Consider the following 25605-nt stretch of genomic DNA (forward strand, 5'->3'; position numbering starts at 1 on the left):
CCCCACTTGTGCTGCAGCTTTGGAAGCAAGAAATATAATTTAATGGAGTAAATGTTACGATCTACAGCTCACAGTATTAACAAAAGCTGGCCCACAGTTCAAGATATAGCCTCACTGTAAAACATTATAAAACTATTTAATATAAAAGTATCATATCATATTTTGTATTTAATTTCCCGATTGTTGGATCAAGTACAAAAGTATAACATATAATACAAATTATCAAATCAAATTCAATCAAATTAAATGAAATGTGTAGAAATATCATTCGCCGTCACCGGTGAGAATCCTGTTATAGAACAACAAAGCTCTCTCTTAACAGAGCAGCCTAAATGTGCATGTCTGCTCTGATTACTTAGCTGTTTTGAAAGTGCAAAGGTCTCAGGTTTAGTCGTGTTGACCAAATTGTCTGGTTACCTTTAAATGGGCCTGTTATGGCTGAATACAACAGGGTATTGGTTTCCCAATAAACTGGAGTGCATGCAGTACATGTTGTAAATGTATACCTACAATAAAGCAAAATGCACTCAAGTTCTATATCACTGTGCCAGAGATGCTGCATAAGAAATAAACACTTGTGTGATCAGCTTTTGTTTCTTTGAAACAACATTATAAACGGGACATTAGCTCAGCTAAAACATCTTTATGTTGATATCCCAATTTCAGAAAATAGTTTGGTTCTTTTGACTTATTCTAGCTGAAAAAAATGAGGTGTGAGTAATAAAACAGCTAACCTTAATTGTGGAACTGTTAGGTTTAAGTTACAGTTTATAAAACTTTTTTGGGGCGTTTTTCCTTGTTTGCTGTGAGGGTCCAAGGAAAGAGGTACTATGTCGTATGTTACAAAGCCCTCTGACAATAATTATGATTTGTTATATTGGATTTTATAGATCAAATTGAAATTGAAAGTACTATTTGTTCAGCCCTTTGGTTTGCCTTTGGGTATGAACTGTGCTATATACTACTACTACTACTACTACTTCTACTAATACTAATAATAAAATAATAAACTTAATTTGTATAGCACCTTTCATAAAATAACTGCAGCCCAACATGCTTTAAAAACAAAGAAATTGTGCACCAAGTGCTTCATATGACAAGACATAGAAGACTTAAAGACATAATAAAACCTGCATGTAAAAATAAGATACAATCAGAATAGAAAACATAGAATGCATCTTCACATGGATAAAACACACTTGATAATACTAGTGAAAGTAAGATGAAAAAAATAAGGATAAACCAGGTGCTGCCATTAAATGCAATGTAGTGCAAATGTGTTTACCAAAAAAAATGTCATGTGAAAGAGGTCTATTTATACAAAATAGAAATATATTCACAAAAATATCCAATATGCTATTGAGTTGTGCCATCATGGTTGGTAGTTTACTTACATGTCAGTATTATTAACGTTAAATGCTAACTAAAGTCAAGCTAACGGTAAAAATCAACCCGGAAAATTCTGCAATGTGACATAAGGTGAACTGAAACTTAAGGCAACCAGATATTTACTACTTAAAACAATTTTAACCAACCAGTCTCAGAGTAAAAACGTTAACACTAAACACTAGAAAATCCAAACTGTAATTTTGTTACCTCCAGGGTCTTCTCCAACGAGACAAACTTCGCGGGCATTTGTGCAAACAAGATGGCGCTGTGACGAGGAGCTAACGGTAGCTAACATTAGCCTTACGCTGCCAACGGTAGCTACCGTTAGCCTTACGTTAGCTAACGTTAGCCTCATTCGGTGGCGAAACTTTAAGCATGGATCTGTTTGTTTCGACTGTGAAATGTGAGTAGCTCTCCATTTAAGCTGGCCTAACTACTAACTGCTATATTTAGTATATAATAGTATTGGTTAAAGACAGTTTTACCTATATTAACATTCAATAAGTCATGAACAGTAACCGTTAGCTTGGTAACCCAGTTCCACTTTGGTTAGCTAAGGCTAAGTAGCTAGGTTTACATTTTTATGTTTGCTCACTCTGATTCATGTCATTTACTTTTCCAACTTAGCTATGACCAAAACTAATAAAAGTGAACTGTATATTGAAATACAACAGTATACAGTATAAGATACATTATTTTGACAGACCAGGGCTCCTTAAAAAGTCTTAAAATGCACTAAATTCATTTATCAATGAATAAGTCCATAAGTGGTATTAAAATGCCTAAAATCAATCATAAAAATGCTATGACATGGAAAAAAATATATTATGAATCATTTTTTTCTGACACTGCAGTGTACAATCCCAAAATAATTGGTATCATAGATTTTTAAATCATAATGTACTGAATTTAATGTCACACAGCTAAGGATAGAGGAACCAACAAAACAACACCCATGTGCATTTACCATATTCAATTAAAAAAATAAAAACAAGCTTCTTTTTTTTTTAAGGAAAACCAAATAAATACTTTTTTTGCAATATAATATGTTCTTTGTTTTTCAAGTGTTCAATTCATTAAAGTTTATTTTTTGTCTAACTTGACCAACAAAAAAAAAGGCTAAGTATGTTGTGGTAAAATGTCTCTAATCCTATGTTGTTGATGTTTTTCTTTTTTCAACCATAGTTATTGTAAAATTGGTCTTAAAATTAATCCCGAGTGGCATTTTAAAAATTTTTAAAAAGTCTTTAGTTTTACTTTTAAACTGTAGGAAAGCTGTGACAAGCTAACAAGCCTTTTGGCACCATTACCTGCTTGGGACGGAGTCAAGTAGCTAAGCCCACCTTTTCCCAAACTTCTCTTGGGGCACCACTGCATGTTTTAGATCACTCTCTGCTGTAATACAGCTAAATCAAATGATCAACTCCTTATGAACTCCTGAAACAGCTTGATAACAAGCTGATCATTTAATCCAGCTGTGTTGGAGAAGGAAGAGATCTAAAACATGCAGGACCGGTGGTACTGAGGATATATTGTCCTGGCCAAAGCATTATGCTAGTCTTAGAACAGATACTTATTTATTGAGTAAAAATAGCACAAAAAATTACCTGGTTAAGGCTTCTCAGCTGTTGAAGACTTATTCACATTCCTTTATTTCATGTCCTTGAATACAATGGGATCTGGAAACTTTTGGTGTATCTGTGACTGATTGTAAACTGAATGGCATACAGCCCAACTTGATATCAAGTGGGCAGTAAAACCATTGCAAAATAACCTATGAGTAACAATGCCAAACCCCATATATAAAACAGATGACACACAGTCTGAGATTTCTTCTTTTTCCTCATTTAGTCTACAACTTACTCTCATTAAATGTGCATTCCTGTGTAGTAATCATCATGCCACACCAGACTAAAACGGGAGTTTCTGAGGAAGTGAAGTTACCCACTTGCCTTACTTATCATTCACAAATCAGATGTTTTGGCAGTGCCTTGCCTTAGCAGTAGAGTTTCACCAATATAGTTTAATGATAGAAGAGTGATAGAGATTATTTTGTACTGAAGCTGCTGATTGACAATATGTTGTACAATGTGAAATCTCTTAAAATATGACCACAATAAGTTTTCCTTTTTTAGAGAGAGAGAGAGAGAGAGAGAGAGAGAGAGAGAGAGAGAGAGAGAGAACTATATTCTGGTTAGGCTGGAAAACTGCTCAAGCAAAATGTTACATTAAGTAGACTACTCACTGTTTAACTTGATCCTGAATCCTGGCACCTCTTGGCCCTCAGAAGTGCAAAATCATCCAGTAGGCCAGATTGGACTGGCAGGCCGGTTGTGTCCCACAGGCCAACACTAAAAAATTGAACAATCAATGGTCACCATTAACAGATAAGCATAACATGTAATTGTGACAAGAAGTTACATTTAAATATCAAAATGGTTTTTAAAACTGCCACACGACAGACATTAGAAGTTAATGTATCTACTGCAACAGCAACTTTTTCTGTGAAAATTTTTGACTTATTTTAAGGGGGGAAAAAAGTTAAAAGTGTCCTATTGACATGTTTTGATTTGCCTTTTTTTTAAAATACACAGGCCTCACAGACAGCCTGCTGCAGAAACAGCCGACAGATTATGATGAGGTGATAGAGAAACTCTTCTCAGAAGTGTCTGGCCCAGAGGATTTACCCAAAATACCAGACCCACAGGTAGTGTGAGAGAGGTTGAATATAGTTTCCCTGTTTTAGTGATTAAAAAAATAAAGCATTTAAGTCATCAATCTAAAATTTCATACTTCTATCACTCCTATAATGCAAGACTTACATTACCAATAACATTATATACTTGGCTGTGTTTTCTCCACTTGAAAAGTAAATTAATGGTTTAAAACCATGAGTCTGGTTCTACTACAACTGTTACCAAGTCACAGAGTATTACTTCAGATCTGTTTAACTGGTAGGAAGATGTTTATTTTTTCTAAAATAGTATTATGTAACCTTTATATGGCTGTAAATTGGCAGATTTTTTAAGATGCATGCCTTTTTCTTTATGACAGCTTGAGGAGTGTGCCATCCAGCTGTGGAACTGGGCAGTTACCAAGAATGTCGGCACCGCCATAAATAAAAATCAAAAAGCCAAAGGTAAACTTCTAGTTTCAGTATTTATCTGCACAATGATTTTAGTGATGATGTATCTGAGATGTTTGCACAGTGTGGGGACTGAAAGCAGGCGTAGTCACAGTTCGTGTCACAATGTTGTCACGCTCCACACAGTGCATCACGTCGCATGCAGTCTGCTTTACTGCTGTGAGCCTCAGAATCCAACAGAGGGCGTCCTCCGCAAGCAGATCCTGGTGAGCAACACCGTAGAAACCTTCTGAGTGCTCAGCATTTCAGGACTACAAGGTCTGTTTGTCAGTGTCTAATCTTTACAGATGGCCAGCAAAACAGGGAGAACCTGGCTCGAATGCAAAAATCCCCAGATGGCAGATAACTTCTTAAAGCTTGCCCTCAAGGTGAAAAAAACAAACACTTGAGCTGAGAAAGCTTTAGTCTATTAAAGTTTAGAGCAAACAGAAACATGGTGACTTTACAAATTATTCAACATTCAAAATCCCTAGAGCCTGGAAGCTCTCTACGGCCAACTGACGTCCAGAGGTGACGGAGCAGCTGACATCACATCATCAAAGGGCGATGTAGAGAAGGATCTGCTTCGAATTCTCTCATGCCAGGCAGAATCGGTGAGCTGTGGCGCATGTGATGTTCAACACCTTCAATGTGAATGTTTGTTCTTGTGATATTTGGCAGCTGAGGAAGTGCTATTCTGACAGACTTGCAGTGTGAAGTGTGAGACAGTTAAAATGTGATCGGCGACACAATGAGAAGGGGAAATCTCATTCTGTGCTAATAGGGAATGTTATATTGTTTGACATTTAAAAGGAAGTTAAAGTCTCTTATTTGCAGGCCATAAGTCAAGGGAATAACCATGAGGCCGTGGTCTACATGCAGCGCTGTAAAGACATGCTGCTGCGACTACCTAAAGATGTAACTATCACTATAACAACATATAGTTTCACATTTACAGTACATATTGCTACTAAAGTTGTTGGGGATGTTGACTGTATATTTTTCACTGCAGACTGCATACCTCTCCCTTATGTGCTACAACTTTGGAGTAGACACTTACAATTTGAGAAAGTTGGAGGAAAGTGCATTTTGGCTGAGGTAAATAAAATGTTTCATTTCTGCAGAAAAATGCTTAGAAACAATGCAGTGGGAGAAAAGTTGTTGTTCTTCTTTTTCAGCCAGAGCTATGACATTGGAAAAATGAATGTGAAATACGCCCCTGAATCTGAAATCCGGGTGAGACAGTACAATACACAACTTAGTACAAGCAACTGGTTCAAATTAACACTATAAAATGCCTTTGAAATAATGTGGAAAAAATAGTTATGGTAATTGAGTATATAACACTTAACATTCTTTATAGATTGTTTCTTATTCTTATTCTATATATGTTATTTATTATTATGGTAACAGTACGTAACACTTTAAATTTTATTTTAAATAATGTTAAAAAATTGATTTGATAGGAAATCAACTAAAAAAAATGTGTTTATAAAAATGGAAATTAAATCCTTAATTACCACAATTCTGTACAAAAGTTTTTAAGTTGATAATGCGCACAAGTTAATTTGTTCCAACTAAAGTTTCCACATTATCTAAAAATAAATTCTGAAATGTTATGTACTTAATTACCATATTTATGATAACATGTTTAAGTTAATTACTTAAAAAATAAAGTTGTTCCAACAAATGTTTTTATATTATTTAAAAAGGAATTTTATTGCAATAACATAAATAAAAATAAAATCTGGGTTTTTTTTGGTTTTCTTTTTAACTTTCTTTTATTTCCTTCATCTTCAATAGGCCAGGGTTTTGAGGCTCCTTGCGACTGTTTATTTAGAGTGGGACTGCCAGAGGTTTCAGGAGAAGGCCCTTAATGCCGTCAGCTTGGCCAATAAGGTGGGAAATGAATTTTGATTTACATACTAATTTTTAAGCATGCACTTACAAAAACAATGACGCTCTGTAACTCTGCACTGTGCGATTCTGCAGGAGTGTGTGAGCACTTCTGGGCTGTACCTAAAGATCAGAATACTCCTGACATGTGGAGCCTCAGACAATCATGTCAGAGCAGGTTAGTTAATACTCGAATCTCACTGAATTATTTATACAGAACTTCATTAACAAGGCAGCAGTGGGGCGTCAGAGGATGAGAGGTTAGAGAGATGTACATTCAGGAAGGAAGCGCCGCTAGTTTGATTCTCGGAGGCTATTGGAAAGAAAAGTGGATTTTTAAAAAGTCAAAAATGGCTACTGATGAGTTGAATTGCTCTATAAATATTCCAAGTGTCTGCTGTACTCCCGAATCTTACACAGTCAGGTCAGGTGTTCCAGTGGAGCTGCGGAGATTGTGTTTGTACTGGGACGCTCGTAAGGGGCCTTGTTCAGCACAGTGTTTATTTCCAGAGGCCAGCTTCTTTTTTTTTTTTAAATTCTTTGCAATGGGAGTGCTGCGTATTTATGAGATGCTACAAACACCATGATGAGGGGCAGAGCATCTGTCCTGCTTTGAGTCCTGCCCAATGATCAACTTTGGGGAAAACACCGCACACATCGCTGTCACTTTTTACTCAGCTGTTCAGTCACAGTGGAGGAGTGAAAAATACCTCAAAGACAAACAGTCACATCTTACATGTACAAGTGCTGTAAAACAAAAATGAAGAATTTTTATTTTAATATATGTTTCCTCTCATGAACCCACACACACCTGCAGGTCTGTCCCCTCTACCTTTATTCTTCAGCCTGCTTTTTAGTTTGGCTTTTAACTGAATTTTACTTATTTATTTATTTATTGACTGTTTATTTATACATTTTAGTCTGTTTTACTAGATGGTATATTATTTTTAACAGTTTTATCTATTATTTTTTCCGTTATCCTTTTTTTTGCCTGTTATCTACTATTTATTTTATTTATTCATTTTAGTTATTGATGACATTATATATTTGTTTATATTTATCTTTTATCTATAGGTTTTATCCTGCTTCTGGTGTTTCCTCACTTATGGTAGCATCTCTGATTTTACTGTATACAGCACTTTATGTTACACTTTTGCTCGTATGAAAAGTACGATACAAATAAAGTCTGATTGATTGATTGAGCCTTCCCTTTATCCAGAGGAAGTACTCTACCTTGCTTCAACATTTTCTACTGTAGATATTCCCTATAATACCACCAGACTCAATGAAAGCGTCACAGCTGAAAAAATGTCAAAATCGCTTCTACGTGCTTCTGGCGCTTTCAGCTCAATTTCTTTTTTTTTTTTTTTTTTTTTTTTTTAGTAAAACAAGAAAGAAAAACGCATTAGTGGATACGGCACCTTAGTGTTTCTGCATGTCTCTGTGAGACTTGTACATTAAAAAGCAGATATAAAAATATGTTTTATATGTTTTCAGGACTTGATGAGATGCTGGAATCGAAAGTTTCTCTTGAAGTGTGTCTGAGCACGGTGAAGCTACTGATGTCTGACGACAGGTAGAAACTCGCACTTGGCTCCTTGTAGAAACACTCAAAGCCGAACATGAACATGTGCACATGTACAGGTTTTCTTTTAAGGAATGCCCAGAGGCATGCTTTTTAAGTCTGAGTGATATCTGCTTTTATTCTTCTAGAGAAGTGCTGGCATTTGAGTATTTGAAACGTGTGTGTCAGCACTTTGAGTCGTCGCCTGACGTGGGAGCTGCTCTTGTCTTGCACATTGAGCTGCTGCTGCAGAGAGGCAAGGAGCTGTTGTGCAAACAGAAGATAGAGGATATCATCACTGGTACTCTGGTTTTGCCTTTTTTTAAAAAATAAAAGTCTGAATTTGAAAGATGTATAATCATACATGTTTGACAATAAAATTGCATGGTTAATTTCATATTAACCCTTTAAAACCTGAGCAAATTGATTCAATTTCCCTCAAAGACATGGGAAGAAGGCAATGAGCAGCTTAATGAAAAATGGCCCAAAAAATAGCAAGAAATTGGTGAAAAGTTACAAGAAAATTATTTAAAAATAAGTAAAAAGAAAAAAAAGACAAGAAATAGAAAAACAAAAAAAAAGTGTAAAGAAGACCTCAAGAAAATACTTTAGAAAGTCTGTAAAATAATTTTGAATAGATATTTAAGATAATTATAAATATAGCTTTCTGGATATTTTTCCCCAGTCTTTTGGTGATATCTAATAATCCCATCAAGCAAATTTTCAGATCATTTTCTTGTCACCTTTTATTTATTTATTTTTCTACCATTTGTGGGACATTTCTTGTCAAGTTGCTCATTATGTTTTTTGTTTTTGTTTTTGTTTTTCAAAGAAATCAATCCAATTGTCTCAGGTTTCAGAGGTATGAAAGGTGTCTCAGGAAAACTGATGTCGATCCAGGTGTTAAAGGGTTAATGCAGTTAACAGGCTGTAGATGTTCCTCCAAATTAGTATTACCATTTTCTACACCCACGCAGGCCACTACACAGGAAAACAGCTGACTCCACAGGCCCTCACAAGCCTACATGTCATGCTGTGGGATAAAGCGTCCAAACACTTTGAGGTATGCTAAACATAACCTAGTTTTTCTTTAATTCACAAGATATTTTTATAGCGTATATACACATGTATAGTTATCAGCACGGTGGCTCAGTGATCCGCACTGTTGCCTCAGAGAGCTGGTGGGCTGCTGTCGGCCCACGCGCTGCCCACTGCTCCTAAAGAGTTAGGAAGGGTTCAATGCAGAGGTTTAATTTCCACACAGGGATAAATAAAGAATAACTTGATGTTTTACCTTTCTTCCCAGGCCAGGAACTATTCTGAGGCTCTTCAGTGGTATAACTACTCCCTGAGTTTCTTCAAGGCAGGTCAAATGGAGCCAAATTCAGCCAAACTGCAGAGGAACAGAGCTTCTTGTTTCTTGCAGCTTAAGCAACTGGAAAAGGTAAGACAGCAGCGAGTCAGGGAAATGCATTTGTTCAGTGGTAGCAGTGGGTGTCAGAACGCATTGTTCTGCACTTTATATGTGATGTGTGGTTGCATGTATATGAACTTTTGTGTTTATCAGGCCAAAGAAGCAATAAAAGAAGCAGAGAGATGTGATCCTGACAACATTTTCACCCAGTTCAGTGTTTACAAGATTGCAGTGCAGGAGAAGAATGTGGAGAAAGGTATCTACAAAACATCTGTGAGAGTGTGTGTGTGTGTGTGTGTGTGTGTGTGTGTATGTACGTGCTACATTTAGATTAAAAAACAGTCATGTTAGTGTTGCAATTTCATTTCAGCCTCATTCTCAGCATCTTTTCTATTGTGATAAGGCTGTCTGTTTGTACCAGCTGCAGAGGCAGTGAATGCAATGGGACTTCTGTCCAAGAGTCCTGTTACCAGTGAGGACGGACTGCTGGTATCTGAGAACGCTGCTTCCAATCTCCTCAGTCTGGCTGCACAGATTGCTTTGGAGGTAGGACTCATCACAGGACTCATCACTCGGCTCTGTACGCTAGTCAAAAACAAAAAAAAAGCGGATTTCATGGGAAAGGAATTTGTTTGGTCTGGAGGAATTATTATCAGATTTTACAGTCTTATGATGCTGTTATGATGTCAAGAACTTTAAAAACCAGAGTTTAGTCTGAAACAGGGCAGCTTGGAGTTCGTGGGCCGTCGAGGGATCATGTCCTTGTTACTGCGCTGATCTGGGGAGGATAGTACAATAGCAGATGTTTGGATATGTAACACCTTTTAGGAAAAGTACTGCGAATCATAGACTGTATTAAAGACGCTGACATTACCTTTTGCTTTGTTGACCGTTGTTTAGAAGCCTCAAATTTGCATTTTGGCATCTTGTTTTTCTGCAGCCAGAAGTGATCATATTTGGCAAGAGGGTGAAGGGGGGGTCTGATGATCGGTGCTGAGTGACGCAGCGAGAAACAGGTCTAGATGGATAAAAACAACTCAGTATTTTTGGATTTTTCAAAGAGCGAGAAAAAGAAGGCCTATGTAGTAACCCTATGTAATAAGTTTTTAATATTTTGTTTATTTTGTCGCAAATTTATGTTCCTGAAGTTAAAAATATATATATTTCCAGTATTTTGTCATAGAATCAAGATACAATTCTGGCAAAAAAAACCCTGAGATATTGTGATATTATTTGTGACGTCACTACTACTTGCCGCTGTGGTAGCGACTTGTCAGTTAAAAGTTAGCCATACCCTGGAGCATACCCTGCTTTTTTGACGTTGTTACTCTAAATTGGGGCGTAATTTACAAAATGAAAATCACAACATATTAAAAAGACTTGAAATTGGCATCTCATCAGGAAAATTTGTACTGAGGTAATAGATGAAGTGAGAAGTAGGGTCATTTTCTCATTGACTTCTGTATAATGGGTTTTTATTTTGCAGCCAGTGGAGTCGCCCCTTCTGGCCATTAGAAATAGTGGAGGTTAAAGGCACTTCCACATTGGCCTCACTTTTCAGACCTGGTGGCTACTTCCTTTTATTTATATATATACATAAATACATATATATATATATATATATATAATATATATATTTATATATATATATATATATATTCTATGGTTAGGAACATTTCTGTCTAACACTTCCTCAGGCCTGTCACACATAAGCAGAGTAACAAGATGAGAAATGTTCAGCTTTGATAGTTACATGACACAGTTTGTGTTGTTGTACAAATAGATTCACTTAATTTTAATATCTATAAGTTGATATCACCACCCCACCCTAGCTTTAAAAAAAAAACAGCTTTATGGATATTCCCTTCCCTGAGCTACTATGAGCAAACCAGCCATTAGCAAACTGTGACAGTAAAGTCTAAAAGGAAATTTAAAAAAAAGAAAATGTGTGCCAAACCTATTTTTAGAGCACTGTATGATTGTGATGAATACGACTGGTGGGTGGTTGTATTAATGAGGAGGATGTTTGTTCCCCTGTGACAGAACGAACAGCAGGACACCGCCATGAAGGCGCTGGAGAGCTTGTGTGAAAACTCCAAAGATGAAGCTCAGGTTTTGACTGCTCTCAGGTCTGTCAGAAGAACTGCAAGACACAAATGAAGAGAATAAAATGGTTATTAGCTGACATAAAAAATCACATCTTTTCTCATTAAATATCTCTGGCGTTTAAGCCGTCAGTGTCATGTTTTTTTTCTCCTTTTTTGCCGACATTATGTCGTAACTTTTGTTTTACATTCTGCTGTCTCGAACTAAAAACATTTTTGGGACTAAGTTTGCAAACAATACTGAATTTCAGTTGCCAAACTTCTATATTTCGCTTATGTTGAGGCGTGCGGTGTTTATGTATTGAGCCCGTGTAAACAAAGCATGATAAAGTTTCACACATACAGTGACAACATTTAGCAGAGATGGCTTATGTGCTGAGAGATTGTAGCGAGTGTTAGTTTTCCATACACCTCTATGATCCACTGACCTATATTCCCCTGCTTCTCCACTGAAAGTGTGTCTCTGTATAATACAGTTAGTAGGTGAAAGAAAGGAGGTCAACACCAGTTTCTCCATTCATCTTTTTGCAGGTGTTTGGTTCGACTCGTGCTCTCCACAATGGAAAAATCGAGCGATGAGATGAGGTGAGGGGAAGGGAAAGGAAGTGTGATTGTATTGTAATATTGATGCTGCTGTTACTCAAATCAAAACACCTCACCATGCAGGAATGTCAATCTGGATGTCCTGCAGTCATATCTAAAAATGGGTGAGTACATATGCAACAGGGGTTGAGTTGCATTTATGGAAGAAATGCGTCATAATCCACAAATGTTTTTGTTTGCAGCTCTGCAGAAACTTTCACACCAGACTCACGTGACTGTGGAGCAACGCACAGAGGAAGCTAACTGGTTCAGGAAGATTGGTACTAACACTCTTTATCTGCTCGTCAGTTCAATCTGATGTGGTATGCTATCGCTTAAAAGCTTGCAGCACCTTCATTTGCGCTTGTGTGTGTGTGTGTCCTTGTTGCAGCGTGGAACTCGGCTCTGCAGTGCGAGAGCAGCCCTGACAGGATGAGGGATTTCTTTGTGCTCTCTTACCAGGCAAGAGCTCTTATTAGCTTTGTCAGGTGGATTAATCGATATCTACTGTACGTGAGTGTGGATCCATAACAGGGATTTAACATTGCTTTAGAAAGATAAAGACATCAGTTCAAGATAAAGAATCACAGAGACCCACAATGAGCCCATCTTTTTCAGTTAAAAAAATTACAAAATGACCATTTGTATTTCAGTTACTCGGCTCGTTTCATTGCTAAAACATTTTCAATTAAAACACTTCAGTAGCGTACCATGGTCATGGGTGTAGTATAAAGTATAAAGCTTAGCATTGTCATGTATAGTTCAGGATGTGGACCCCAAATGCAGAATGGCAGGAAGGTTGTATTAAACAAAAAAGCAAGCTTTAATTTAGCTGTAAAACCTCCAAACACAAGCAGGTACCAAAACTCAAAGTACGAGAGAAATATGAATCAAAACCAAATTGAAAACAAACCATGAAAAGACGAGGAACACACTGAGAATCACAGCAGCAAACACAGACAAACTGACAGAGGACACAGGGAAGTAATCACAGAAGACGAGGCACAGGTGGAGCGGGTGGAGACGCCAGTAAAAGGAGGGAAACACAGTTATTGGTTTGGTCTGCGGACTCTGCCCACAACAAAGGGATGTGACCTGCAGCCGCATGGACCACCATCCAAAGCCAACCACAAAAAGCACCTCCAAGACTTGCAGAATATACACAACAGCACACATTTAGCACAAACTTAGCCGAGCTGAAAGAGAGGTCATTGGAAATGATGCACCCACAAGACTTGGATTATACTGCATGAGTTGTGTGAGAGTTTGTAAACAGATGTTTTGATACAGATTTGCTGTTGTCAAAAATGGTCCCATTTTAATTCAGTTCATGAACAGAAATTGGGAAAAAGGCTTTTGGGTTTTCTGCATCGACCTACAGCCTGGAATTTGTTAAAGAATGACTTGAAACTCCAGGAGCTGGTGCCGTTAAATGTTTTTAATTTAAAATGAAAGCAGATTCTGTAGGACGTGGATGTTTTTAGCTGCCTGGTTGTACACCTGACTCCCAGAAAGCTCTCTGACTCAGATAATTCTCTTTTAATGCAAATTTTAGAGCTTGTGATTTGTATTTTGTCTCCCCTTGTGTCTCTGTCTGCGACTTTGTATTTTCACTGCTGACTGTTTTGGCCATGTCTCCCTTGAAAAGTAGATTCTTAATCTAAATGGGACCAACTTGGTGAAACAAAGCTTAAATTATTTGCCTAATTTGGATTCACTGAGGAGGCATGGGAGAAAAACTAAACGAGTTTAGCATAACGTGTGGTATGTAATTGGGATACAAACGGTCATTTTGCAGGTGCAGTATCCCTTTAACTCCTTCATCTGATTTTTGTCGTTACCTTTACGAGCCGACTTACCTTCACTGAATATAAAGATAACATCTGCATGAACCCGTAGCTGTCCCAGCTGTGTCCTCCTGATCGCACTCAGCTCATGGGACAGAAGACGTGTCTGCTGATGGCTGCTGCTGCCTCTCTGGAGCTCTGCAGGAAGTCTCCTCACTCTGTCCAGGTGTGCCACCCACTCCCTCTGCACATCCCCTACATTTAGCACGCTCTCCATCCACAGGGATGGAAATTTACCAAGAGCAGTGGAGAAGAGAGGTGACTAACCACATTACTGGTGCCGGCGTAGGCGTTTCATTTTAATCTCTCTCTCTCTCTGCCTTTGAAGAGGAAGTGAACACTAGATGGCAGCGCTGAAATCCAGAAAGCTTGTTTTGTGCTTCTGTTTGGTTCACAGAGCGAGGAGCTCGCTCAGGCTCTGGAGCTCATTCAGATCTGCTGGGAGGTCTGGAAAACACTGAAAGCATCAGGTACATTAGTGGATTCACTATCCAAAGAATAACAGCCATGTTTCCTTATTTACACACACCTTTCATTCATCAAAATGAAGCAAAATAGATTTATTCTCACTAGGAATGACTGAAATGGTCAACTGTTGACAATTGTTTTTTTTTTTACTGAAACCGAAATTTTCACATGCTATGACATTCATAATGAAAAATGTCTAATAATAAAAAATATAAATGAATATAAGAGGAGATCTCTATACATTTATGCGTACATACGTTCAGCTATTGACAATTCAACCAAGAAGCCTCATTTGACTACCAGTTCTCACAGTTAAACCATAACTCTAACCCTCCCTTTATGGGAATTACATTTCTGATTTGACATCAAATTGCTTGCTTTCTCCTTGTAAATCATAATATACAGTATTAAGTCTATTTTGGTTTAAATTTAGTAATGGGTGCACTCACATAAAAATGTAACATTAGTGCTATAATATAGTGCTTCCATTTACCGCCTTTGATAGCGAGCAGGAATCGAACTGAGTGACACGTATCGAAATATTGTCCATCGGTTTCCCTTTTTGAACGATGAATACAGACTACCGCTGCCTGCTGCTACGGAGAATTATTTTTTCTCACGCAGGTGCAGAATGTGCCTGCTTTTCATTGCTTTTAGACTTTGCGCTGTGCTCAAGTTCAACTTTTTGGCTGAGACACAGACGATGTGAGGCGATGAGACAGTCGGGCTTTGTCGCCACTAGTTCTCTGACGTCGGTTTAACATGTTTGGGCCTTAAGGTCAAGGTAAAGCGAACTCACCCCCACACATGTAGTTTTTATATAGTGGGGAAGGATCAGAGATGCTGATAATATCAGCATCGGCTGATATTGGCTTTAAAATGAACTACTGGAATCGGCCAACGCGCTTTTTCTAATTTTGCACAGTTATTAAATATTACATACATTGAAAAGCATAATATTCCATGTCTTCATCTGGCCATCACAATAAGAGTATGCATAATCTGATGTTAATTCCACAACAGAAGAAAAAAGTGGTTAAATCGATGACGGTATCTGCCAAATGAGCTGTTAAACCTGCTCCGTGATGCACTGCAGACATGCACGATATTAGATTTTTTTGCATGTCTGCAGTGCATCATGGAGCAGGCTTTCAGGCGCGTACAGAGGTAGTGAAAAACAGTTAAATGTTGTTTTTTCTAACATGTATAATGTGTTAAGGAAGAAAAGACTGATGACGCTTTTCCTGGTCTTTAATTCTCAGCATGTACTTGCAGGAAGCTTCCCGGTGGACCCGACAGACACGCTGCTGCTGCTGTATGAATTTGAAGCTCGAGCGAAGCTGAACGACCCAAAGGTCGAGACGGTTCTGGAGTCTGTGCTGGAGCTCGAAAATGTTGAAACCAAAGTGCTGGATACCATTGCAGGTTAAAAAAAAAAAAAAAAACTGATCATCTCATCTCTGCTGACATGCTTTAAGAAACAGACACGTTCGAGTATTTTCACTTCAGTGGTATGTTTTTTTTGGGGGGGGATTTGTAGCCTTAGCCATGGAGCCTCCAGCCCACTTCCCTCTGCTGTGTAAGAAGGCCCTGAGGGTCGCTCTCTCTCTGCACAAGAAACAACCACAGGCCGAGCTGTCCCGCTGCAGGCACGGCCGTCACCACCCCGCATGAAAACACCCTCGACATTTCATTAACGACCCCTCCCTGCTCGCTGGGGATGAAAGGGTTTCTGATTGTTTGCCTGTTTTTGTGTCCCCGTCTCAGCAAGTGCGTCCACAGCCTGATCGAGCTGTCCCTCCCGAGCGGCGTGTCAGAGGTGGAGGCCCGTGTGCTGGAGGAGGTGTGGGGCTACTACGAGGAGGCCCTTTCCATCATCGCAGCCGCAGTGAGTCAGCACCAATCACATGCCGCCATCCCTTGGCACCCACCTCCTGTTCCCTCCAACAGAGCGGCTGCCTGCTATATAATTAACCCCCTCTCTTCCACTCCATGTCGCCTGCTGTTCTAGAGGCCTTTTTTTTTTTTTTTTTTTATCAATGGGCTTTCAGCCGCACTTCAATTAGCAGATGCTTCCATTCACCACCCCCTTCCTGCCAATTTGAATGTTAATGTGCTGTACGAGCCATCATACTGCCGGTGAGCCGCAGCTCTGAAAGAGGCATCAAATTATTGAGACATTACACTGCTTTAGAGGCAGCGCATATTTCCCCTCTCACATTGAGTTATTACTCCAAAGCCGTGGAAATCTTTGGATCAAAGTGAAAGCCCGAGATTAAAGTGCTGCGAAAGACGAATGAAACTTTAGAAATGATAGACCTCGGAGTTTGTTTACGGTCTGTTTGAGGCTCCAAAGCATCAGTAAAGGTTAACACACTGGAGAACAGGATTGGATGAAAGTTACTCACTAAATAAAACAGATTTCCTTCCACGCACTTGGCTCAAGTGAGTCACCCAGGTGGCCTCCGTTAAAGGGCCTTTTTTGAACATCTTCCTGCTCTCCTCCGCAGCCGGACGACTTCCCAGAGACGGAGACCCTGTGGCTGCTGACTCGGGCCTGGAACACGGGGATTCTGCTGTACGGCCTGGCTCAGTACCCCGAGGCTGAGAAGTGGTGCGGCCTCGCCATGAGCTTCGTCCGCCACCTCGGATCTCTGCAGCAGAGCTACGAGACACAGGTAGAGGACTGGTGGAGGAGGGGGAGAAGCAGACTGAGGTGGTTGTAGCAGTGAAGCATGACAGAGAATGAATCTGCTAGTTAGGCAAATGTGACAAAAGGTCCCAGAAACACGCGGATCTCATGCTGAATTAATTATACAACCATCAGTGTGGACCTTTGAGAGCCGTGACCTTCGTGGTTTCTCGTGTGCTCACAGATGTCGGGTCTCTACAGCGAAATCCTAGACAGGTTGGACAAAGCCAAGAAGAACGTCATCATGGAGGAATAACCGAAACTGGTCAGCTGTGGACGGCCCGTTAACGAGAGGCGTGACCTTGAGTCACAGATTTGATGATTTAAGATTACATTTATAGACTTGCAACTCCACTTTGACTTTTACACCAATGACTTGTGACTTCGCTCGGACCTGAAAATACTCGATACCTTCACCAACATCCACAGCAAGTCGCACTTTGAACCTTTCCGACAGCATCCGGTCAAGTTTCAGGAGACAACCACGAAGGACTAACGTTGCATTACGGAGCGCCGGTTTGAAAGATGATTCTTAGGACAATTCATTCACATACAGAAGCTATGCAGTAATTTACAAAATAAACTGCAGTATTCAAAACCATCTGGTCAAAAATTACAAATGGAGGCGCAACAACTTACAACCAAGTTTGAAGTTGGACAAAAAACTACAATTAACTATGTTGTCGAGCTAATACTTAGCTAATATAGGTTAGCACAGCCACAAAACTTTTCATCAGACTAAAATAAATGCAGACGTTAAAAAGCAGTCACCAGGTTTGTAAATTTGATATGTAACCGCTATTTAAATTAAAGTACATTTGGCAAAGAGCACATCACGACTTGTTTAGGACTCTAAAATAACAGTTTAGAAATTGCCTACCTTGACTTGGGACTTGATTAAGGATTCGCCTGTTTAGACCTGAGACTTGAGTGCAAAGACTAGAGACTTAGGACTTGATAAACAATGACAATGACTGTTCTAGGGGTTCAGATAACTCTGTTTTCAGCAGTTTGTTACAACTAAATGTTATTACAGTTACTTAATGTTATTACTGTTTCTAAATGTTATTACTGTAACTAAACATTATTGCTGTTGTGGTAAAATGTTCATCAAACATTTCCCAGTTTATTAAAGTGATGCTTTCCGTCTGTATTATTGTGCGTCCTGAGAGAAGAGTGTTCATGACATACCGCATTGGTTCCTGGTTCGATTGCTGTCTGGGTTGTTTCGATGCTTGTCACCTCCCTCATGTCTCCTGTCAATAAAGGTTACATGCCAACAATCAATAAAAAACAAAAATAAGTCAAATTGTATTAATTAGATATTCTTCAAAGCCACTGAGTTGTTGAACACTTTAAAACCTGAACAAATTGATTTGACTTCTTAAAAAAAAAAAAAGGTTAGAGAGCAATAAGCAACTTAACAAGACGTGGCCCAAAAGTTAGCAGGAAATTAGTTAAAGAAAAAAAGAAACAATAAAATTGCATGAAAATAAGCAAAACAATTTTTTAGCAATTTACAGGACATTTTTTGCCAAGTTGCTCATCGTCTTTTTTCTTGTTTTCCGACACAAATCAAACCAGTTTGCTTCGGTTTTAAGGGTTAACGTTTGTGAACGGCATCTCAGACAGCAGAAGAAAACTGAAGTCAATGCAGGTTTCAAAGATTAAAGTGCAAAAACAAGCCAATCGAAATCATAACTGAGTCACATATTTTATTTCCAAACAAATAAACTCTTGTCAAGTCCCAAAATAAAACCCAAAACAAAAGTTGCAGGACTGTGTTCCCTCATGACTAGGACAGGGAAGACCATGAGGCCAAGTGTCCCGATAGGCTGTACCACCTGCAGTGACAGGAAGGAAACTACTGTACAATCAAAGGGTTCATGTTTGCAAGCACTTACTGCACAGATGTGCTATAACATAAACATCATCACCCAAAAGTACAAACAAGAACCCTGACCCCCCCACCCCAAAAAATAAAAGCATATATGTCATCATTTCTCTCATCAGAACAAAGACCCTCATCAATTATACACACACAGAGGCATTCAGGATCCATCTCGATATATTACCACAACCTCAATGGAAAGAGTAAAATGAAATCAAGTTCTTTGGGCTTTGACATGGCTGACTGAGGTATGAATACCACACACATTGTTAACAGTCAGCTGTATTTCAACTAAACACCAGAGAGGACCAACTCTAAACTTCTAATGATGTATTGATCAACGCTCCTGGTTTTCTGTGATATTGTGTAGGTTTCTGCCTGCGTCTCTTTAGTTATTTTACAATATATATATTTTTTTTAAATCTATACACCCAGACACGTTCCACAAGAAATCACATGTAGACAGGCCCTACTTGAGGGAATCGAATTCCCCGACTGACTAGTTAAAGTTTTCCAATAGGCATTTGAAGAGAAATAACCAACAATACAGCACATTTGTATGGAAATTATATCTCAAGAGTAGCTCAAACTTTACTTACCTGACATTTGTGGTCTATAAAACATGTTTGTCCCAGTTTGATTCACACATGCATGAAGCACAGGTGAGGGGGATCTGCTGGGGGCTTATTTACATTGTACAGCTACCACACCCTTTGAAACAGTCTGCAAGCAGTTTATAAATGGCTCTGTTCCCTTCGGTTATTCCCTGAACTCTGGTTTTGACACAGGTAATGACAGCTGGTTTAGCAGTGGTGCCTGGCAGGTGGGCACACCTGTTCAGAAAATGCCTGCAGGTACAGGTGCTCTGTGGGTGGGAGAGAGCAAAGAAGGTGGTGGAGGTGGGGATATCTCAAGAGTAGCTCAAACTTTACTTACCTGACATTTGTGGTCAATAAAACATGTTTGTCCCAGTTTGATCCCTGGTGTAAATGGGGGGGGGGGGACCCAGAGGTCTCGGTAACCGCTTCCTGTTGGGTCTGGCTCTCTTGTCGAAAAAAAAAAAAAATCCTTTGCGCTCAAAAAGTTGAGGTTTCACAGGATCAGGCGCCGCGGACAGTATTCCTTCTTCTCACATGCATGCATACAGTGCCGAGATCTGCATGGGAGTAACGGAGCAGGTCGTTTCTATCCCGGTGATACCGACGGCCTCGAACGAGCTCCAAGAAAAACACAGAAGACACACAACACGGCCTGATTACACTGTTAGGTTGAAAACGCCTTTAACGAGTACTATTCGTACTTGTTCGTTCACATTTGACGGCTATGAACTCTCGGTGCCATCGCCCAAACGTGGCCTTTCAGTCGCAGGGGAAATGGTATCTGTACGTTAAAGATTCCTGAGCTGGTCCAGCTCACCCCAGACACACTGAGAGCTCAACACAGTGTTTCAGCACCTGCCAACAACAGATTAAGAATTTATAGATACACAAAGCATGTAGGTTTTAATCAAACCCAACTTTAGTGTTATTTTTGGTAGGGGGACAGGGGGGACAATCCAAAACAGGTTATATTGACTCTTTAATTGTTAGGACATCCAATACAATTATTGTCTTGTTCTACCCGTTTTAAGGTCGCCGTCGTGGCGGCAGATAGGACAGTACCATGTGACCATTCAATCAGAAGAGAATCCTCTTGGAAGGCAGAGAGTGTAATCGGGTGGTCTGCTGCTCAACATGAGTTAGGAGGCTTTGGCTGTCCAAATTGTAATCCAATGGCCAAATTCTTTAAATTATGCAGGAAGGAAGGTTGAAGTACAGCGGGGGAGAAAAGGCGCCCACAGAGGTGAGACTTTAGTTTTATCTATTGCACTCGAGTCAGGCCTCCTGGCAGTCGGAGGACAGAAAAAAAGTCCGAAAAAGAAGTTTTTCCTCTCTTTTCCTTTGTTAAATTGTGTGCAGCCTCCCTCACATACAACAGGTAGTCACAAAACAGAATTTGTATTTGATGTAAGGCAGTTTGGTGTTTTGCAGAGAGCCCAGTTACACTTCTCTACCCCCGTCCTTTACACAGAGCAGCTAAAAACCACAAGCAAAAAATCCCACAAAGAAAGAAAACAAAAAAGAAAAACAAAAATGAAATCTAACAGCCCTCCAAATTGACAATTCTAGTGAAGTGTAAAATGTGTAGTTTTTAATATGTAGTAAAATCTCAGTGGGATTTTATCATTTATCTTGTGATTTCATAATATAAATGTAGAGATTCACAACGCACGTCTTCCTCTTGATCTGCCTCCCGAGATGTCTTTATCAGCTGCAGCACAGACAACTGGCAGACGACCAAACAGCAAGCTGGTTTGTGATAAATAGATCACCAGTTTGTAGGCTCCACTAATTTCCTCAGTCATTATAAACAAGAGAGATGACTCCTTGAACAGTACCATCAGCAGGGCTCCATTTTATCCAGTCTTTAGAAAAAGAAAAAGAAAATCCTTAATTGGTCTTCGCTTCTCATCTTGCGTGTCTTTTTAAACGTGATTTGATGAACATTTACAAAGTGTTCCAACTTGGTATGATTTGTCTCTGTTTCCCTGCGACTTCTTTTTGAATCCCGACTCCTCTTTCTCTCTCTCTCTGTCTGTCTGTCTGTCTGTCTCCGTATTTCTGTAAAACATTCTGATCTTCAGTCAGTCCCAGTTCACAAAAGGATTTTTTCCTTTTCCCTTTTGTTTTCATTGACAGGTTCCTTTGGAATGGCATTTCCAGTCTTGAATGGATTTGTTGAGAAACTCATGCAGGGGTGTGCACAGTCACAGTAATGGTGATAAGACTTCTTTTTCATTTAGAGAGTAACATAATGATGACACTAAAACTTGATATGAAACATATCTGCAAAAAGGAGGTGAGGAGGGGAGGGGGGGGCTATTTGGGCTTGGGTGGGGTCTCTGGGAGGCAGGAGGGGAGCTCTGCGCCGATGCAGAGGGGACGGCAGGGCGCTCAGAGCTTCTCTGAGGAGGGGATCCAGATGTACGGACCGGACTGCTCCTCGATGATTAGCTTGATTTTGTTGTAGATCTCCTCTAGTGAGTCACCCTGTACAATAGCTGGAGACACAGAGGCAGATAAACGCTGGTTGCGTCAGAACTGGAGTTGAAACAACAGGTCGACTTTCAGATAATTAATCTACAAACGTTTCCATAATCAGTTTGAACATTTAAGTGGTAAAATGAAGCAAAAATGCCAAATATCTGCTTGTCAAATGCAAGAATTTGGCATTTTTCTGTGTTTTTGCGTCACACATTTAATGTATTAGTGCGGTGCCTGTCCAAAACACGCCTGTTTGGACATGATTGCTTGACCTCCGGTGTTGCTGTCATCCAAAAAATCTTACATCGTACTTCCTTGGGTCCTGAGCAATACACCTGTTATGACAGTTTCTGTGGCGAAAGCTCACATGAACATTTTGAAATCTCCTTTAAAGTACTGTAAACTACTAAAGTACAAAATCCTAGAATGCACTGCAGTTACAAATAAAGTAGCTTCTTCCATAAAATTAAGTTACATAAACTCCTGTTATAATACAGCTTCATAAAATACTGTTATAATGTTAAAGAAAGTATTAAGTTAAATAGGAAAGTATTGCTTTCCAGCTCCTCCGTGTTTGTTTTGGGCCACGCGGACGGACACAAAGAGTTATCAGAGGACGTAAACAAAATAAGATATCGCATAACATGAAACGATAGATGTTTTTTTTTTTTATCCTCAGATGATACATTTCTTCATATCCCAAGATGGGCTATTTCCAGAAACAAACTTCATCATTCTGCCCTCTCACTATCAAAATAATAATGCCGGTATAATTTTTAATTTGATAAGAAAAAATCACATCATGTTAACGGCAAATATTCCGACTTGCTGACTAATGACATCATACTGCTGCACACGGGAACAACGAGCACGGCCGAAAGCTAAACGGCTGAGGGCATTTTATACCGACATCTAAAACTATAACGCTCATTTTGTTGCAACTGTATCTTTTTCACATTAATAATAAAATATTTTTCAGTATTTTGTCACATCATCAAGAATATCATTATTGCAGAAATACTGTCAAGTATGGGGATATTATTTTAGAGCCGTATCGCCCACCCCTAAAATATACATTTTAGAAAGTCAACAGACTCGGAGCAAAGCAAAGCAGCAGTGAGACCAACCTGTGAAATACTCTCCAAAGTCTTGCTCCAGCTTAACTGCCTTGTCAAAGACTTTATTGGCCTGCTCGTACGTCTGCCTCTTGTTCATTTCCCTGAAAAGCAGTAACAGTTATTATCACACACTTACATTCACTCATATCGTAACTACAGCGGGTAAAAAGGCTCAAACTTACATTAGGGCTTCAATGGATTTTGGTTTAATAAAGATGGCGATCGGATAAAGTTGTGCTTGCTGCAGTCGTTTTATGGCATTCCCAGACACATCCAGGATGCAGTGTTTCCCCTGTTGGCATGTAGAGATACAGATACACAACATTTGACATTTTTGGCACACTGGTGGACCGCATGTTCATGACGGACTGATTGTGGGTCTTAGTCTGGCAACCAGGTAAATCTGCGAGCTTTCTTTGTTGTGTTTGCTCTGACGAAAGTCTGGTCCCCTTCATGTTCGCAGATTTCCGCTCAACCTGCCGCGAGTCGGGCCAATCACAACTGTTTGTCTAATGTAGGAAAAGTTTGAGACGATGACTGACAACTCGTGAAGCCTTTACGCAAAGTACACGATGTCATTTTTGGCGCATAAATTGTGTACGATGGGGACGCCACAGCAGAGGATGCACAGTAAAGACGAGGAGGCTGAGAGGCATTTTTGAAAACAACCACAATGGCTGCAGCTGATGCGCAACTTTCTGTTGAAGTGCTATTTTCAAATTCTGTTGGCAAACACTCGTTCAGAAACATACCGATGCTTCACCGCAGCAGCTCGCCTCTGTTTACGTTCACATCAAATGTTTCATCGCTCTGATGAGTTTGAAGTCAATCCAGCGTCTGGAGGCATTTAATGGAAACTCAACTGAGAGCTTCCAAACTAACGCTCGTTCATTATTTGGTCTGGTGATGTCAGTTTAGTCTTGTGACGCTGCAAAAAATGACGAACGCAAACTAATATTTGCAAGATTGTGGTGGCACATTGAATACAAACGTCTGCTTTCCCTCGCCTGCAGGGGTGAAGGAAAAAGTGATTCTTAAAGTGCGTGACTGAAAGATTGTCCGAATGGACGTAAAAATGCAGGTTGTGTTCTCAGCAACGCTGCTTCTTGACTTCTGGTGGAGGAAAAAAATGAGCAACCGCAGATGAAAACAACAAGGATGCTGACGCAGGCAGTTCTGTTTCTGGCCTGGTTGGTTCTGTGATATGAAATATGTTGGCAAAATAACTCTCCAGCTGGCACATTTCTACCGGATAACGGAGGTAAAATCATCTGCTTATTTAAATCATGAATCATCACAATCTCTGTATATTTTCACAAAAGCGAGGAGTCACGCAAAAAAATAAACCATGTATTTAAATCAGATATTTATGCACCACAAGTCGTTTAATAATCGCGTCATATCCTCCGGAATCAAATCGTGAGGAGCCCGCAGACTCCCACCCTAGAAACCTAACACATCCCAAAAAAACCAAACTGGTGACCTGACTGAACGGAGAAACAGCAGCTTACCCTCTCAGCCACAGTTCTGACAGACAAGATGCTCGTCCCGTAGAGGTTCTCATTGAACTGGCCGGCCTCAATGAATTTATTATCCTGAATGTCTTTCTCCATTTGCTCCCGCGAGCCCACAAAGTGGTAGTCCTGGCCGTCCATCTCGTTCTCTCGCCTCGGACGAGTCGTATCTGCAGAGGGGAATGGGACAAGTTTAGCTTTTTTACCACTGTTATGTATAATTGGACTAGGGATGCGTCGATCGTAAAACTCCGGGCCGATACTGATGCACACATATGTATTTTTTAATCTTATTTCGTTTTTGTTGGTATTTGTTCCCCTTTTGTGCCAGGGAAACAAAGAAATCTACACTATCAAAAATCATGTGAACTGTTTATCTCATCATCGTCATCTTTCACATGAAAAGCGTGTTTTGAATAACTAATTCAGAAGTCTTTTAACTGCATATGTAGCATATTGTCTCGCAGATTTCTCGAATCGTGGCTGCGCCTGGATCGTGGGTAGCGGTTGCACTGATGGTCCTGCCTGATGCTGACTACTGCTGCGATTATTATTAGTCAGACTTCCGTTATGCATTACACACTTATGATTATTATTGTCACATACATATAACATACGCATGTCACATAAAGGTTATCATAAACTACATTTATTAATATGCACTTTTTTTAATAACTTTTGTTATAGCTGTTATTGTAGTTGCTGTGCATCTCTCTCCCTCCTGTGTATCATTTTGTAATATGAATTATTGTAATTGAATTTTGTTGATCTGTTCTGTGCACACGACATCTTTCTCTTCCTGAGGTTTCTACCATTTTTCGATCCCTTTAAAGGGATTTTTTGTGGGAAGTTTTAGGGTCAAAGGACAGAGTGATGTGTCTGTAGAGCCCTCTGAGGCAAATTCTGATTTATGAGTCT

General features: G+C 39.5%; 3 protein-coding genes and 1 long non-coding RNA gene across 10 annotated transcripts in view; 1 reads left to right on the forward strand and 3 right to left on the reverse strand.

The window, feature by feature from the left end:
* Positions 1–3699, reverse strand: part of kdrl (kinase insert domain receptor like) — a 69126-nt gene extending 65427 nt beyond the window's left edge. The window contains exon 1 of the mRNA XM_042492780.1: positions 3635–3699. The gene's annotated coding sequence lies outside the window, so the exon portion shown is untranslated. The remainder of the gene's footprint in view (positions 1–3634) is intronic.
* On the forward strand, positions 1765–17337 carry tex11 (testis expressed 11). The gene is made up of 29 exons (XM_042492782.1): positions 1765–1792; positions 3984–4096; positions 4444–4528; positions 4661–4740; positions 4822–4902; positions 5008–5127; positions 5351–5431; positions 5526–5611; positions 5692–5749; positions 6317–6412; positions 6506–6587; positions 7907–7985; positions 8123–8274; positions 8951–9036; positions 9280–9417; positions 9541–9643; positions 9809–9933; positions 11431–11516; positions 12024–12077; positions 12159–12199; positions 12278–12355; positions 12466–12536; positions 13974–14087; positions 14319–14391; positions 15665–15814; positions 15930–16038; positions 16157–16277; positions 16900–17067; positions 17266–17337. The coding sequence occupies exons 1-29, from the start codon at positions 1765–1767 to the stop codon at positions 17335–17337; spliced, it is 2730 nt and encodes a 909-aa protein (XP_042348716.1).
* On the reverse strand, positions 9867–14014 carry LOC121947694. Of its 2 annotated transcripts, none has more exons than XR_006106100.1 (5): positions 13934–14014; positions 11345–11530; positions 10262–10405; positions 10091–10165; positions 9867–9972 (listed from the first exon to the last, which is right to left on the reverse strand). It is a non-coding gene; the product is annotated as an uncharacterized LOC121947694 (long non-coding RNA). The 2 variants fall into 2 exon arrangements; XR_006106099.1 differs by lacking the exon at positions 13934–14014 and adding an exon at positions 12988–13049.
* A 3135-nt stretch (positions 17338–20472) lies between the features above and the next one.
* Positions 20473–25605, reverse strand: part of dlg3 (discs, large homolog 3 (Drosophila)) — a 103526-nt gene continuing 98393 nt past the window's right edge. For all 6 annotated transcript variants that reach the window (XM_042492724.1, XM_042492727.1, XM_042492725.1 and 3 more), the window contains 4 exons: positions 24685–24857; positions 23356–23465; positions 23183–23274; positions 20473–22072 (listed from right to left, as the gene is read on the reverse strand). In XM_042492724.1, coding sequence (XP_042348658.1) covers positions 21966–22072; positions 23183–23274; positions 23356–23465; positions 24685–24857 — 482 coding nt within the window. In that variant the 3' untranslated portion in view covers positions 20473–21965. The remainder of the gene's footprint in view (positions 22073–23182; positions 23275–23355; positions 23466–24684; positions 24858–25605) is intronic.

Source organism: Plectropomus leopardus, chromosome 9, assembly GCF_008729295.1.
Source record: "Plectropomus leopardus isolate mb chromosome 9, YSFRI_Pleo_2.0, whole genome shotgun sequence".
Taxonomy (NCBI): Eukaryota; Metazoa; Chordata; class Actinopteri; order Perciformes; family Serranidae; genus Plectropomus; species Plectropomus leopardus.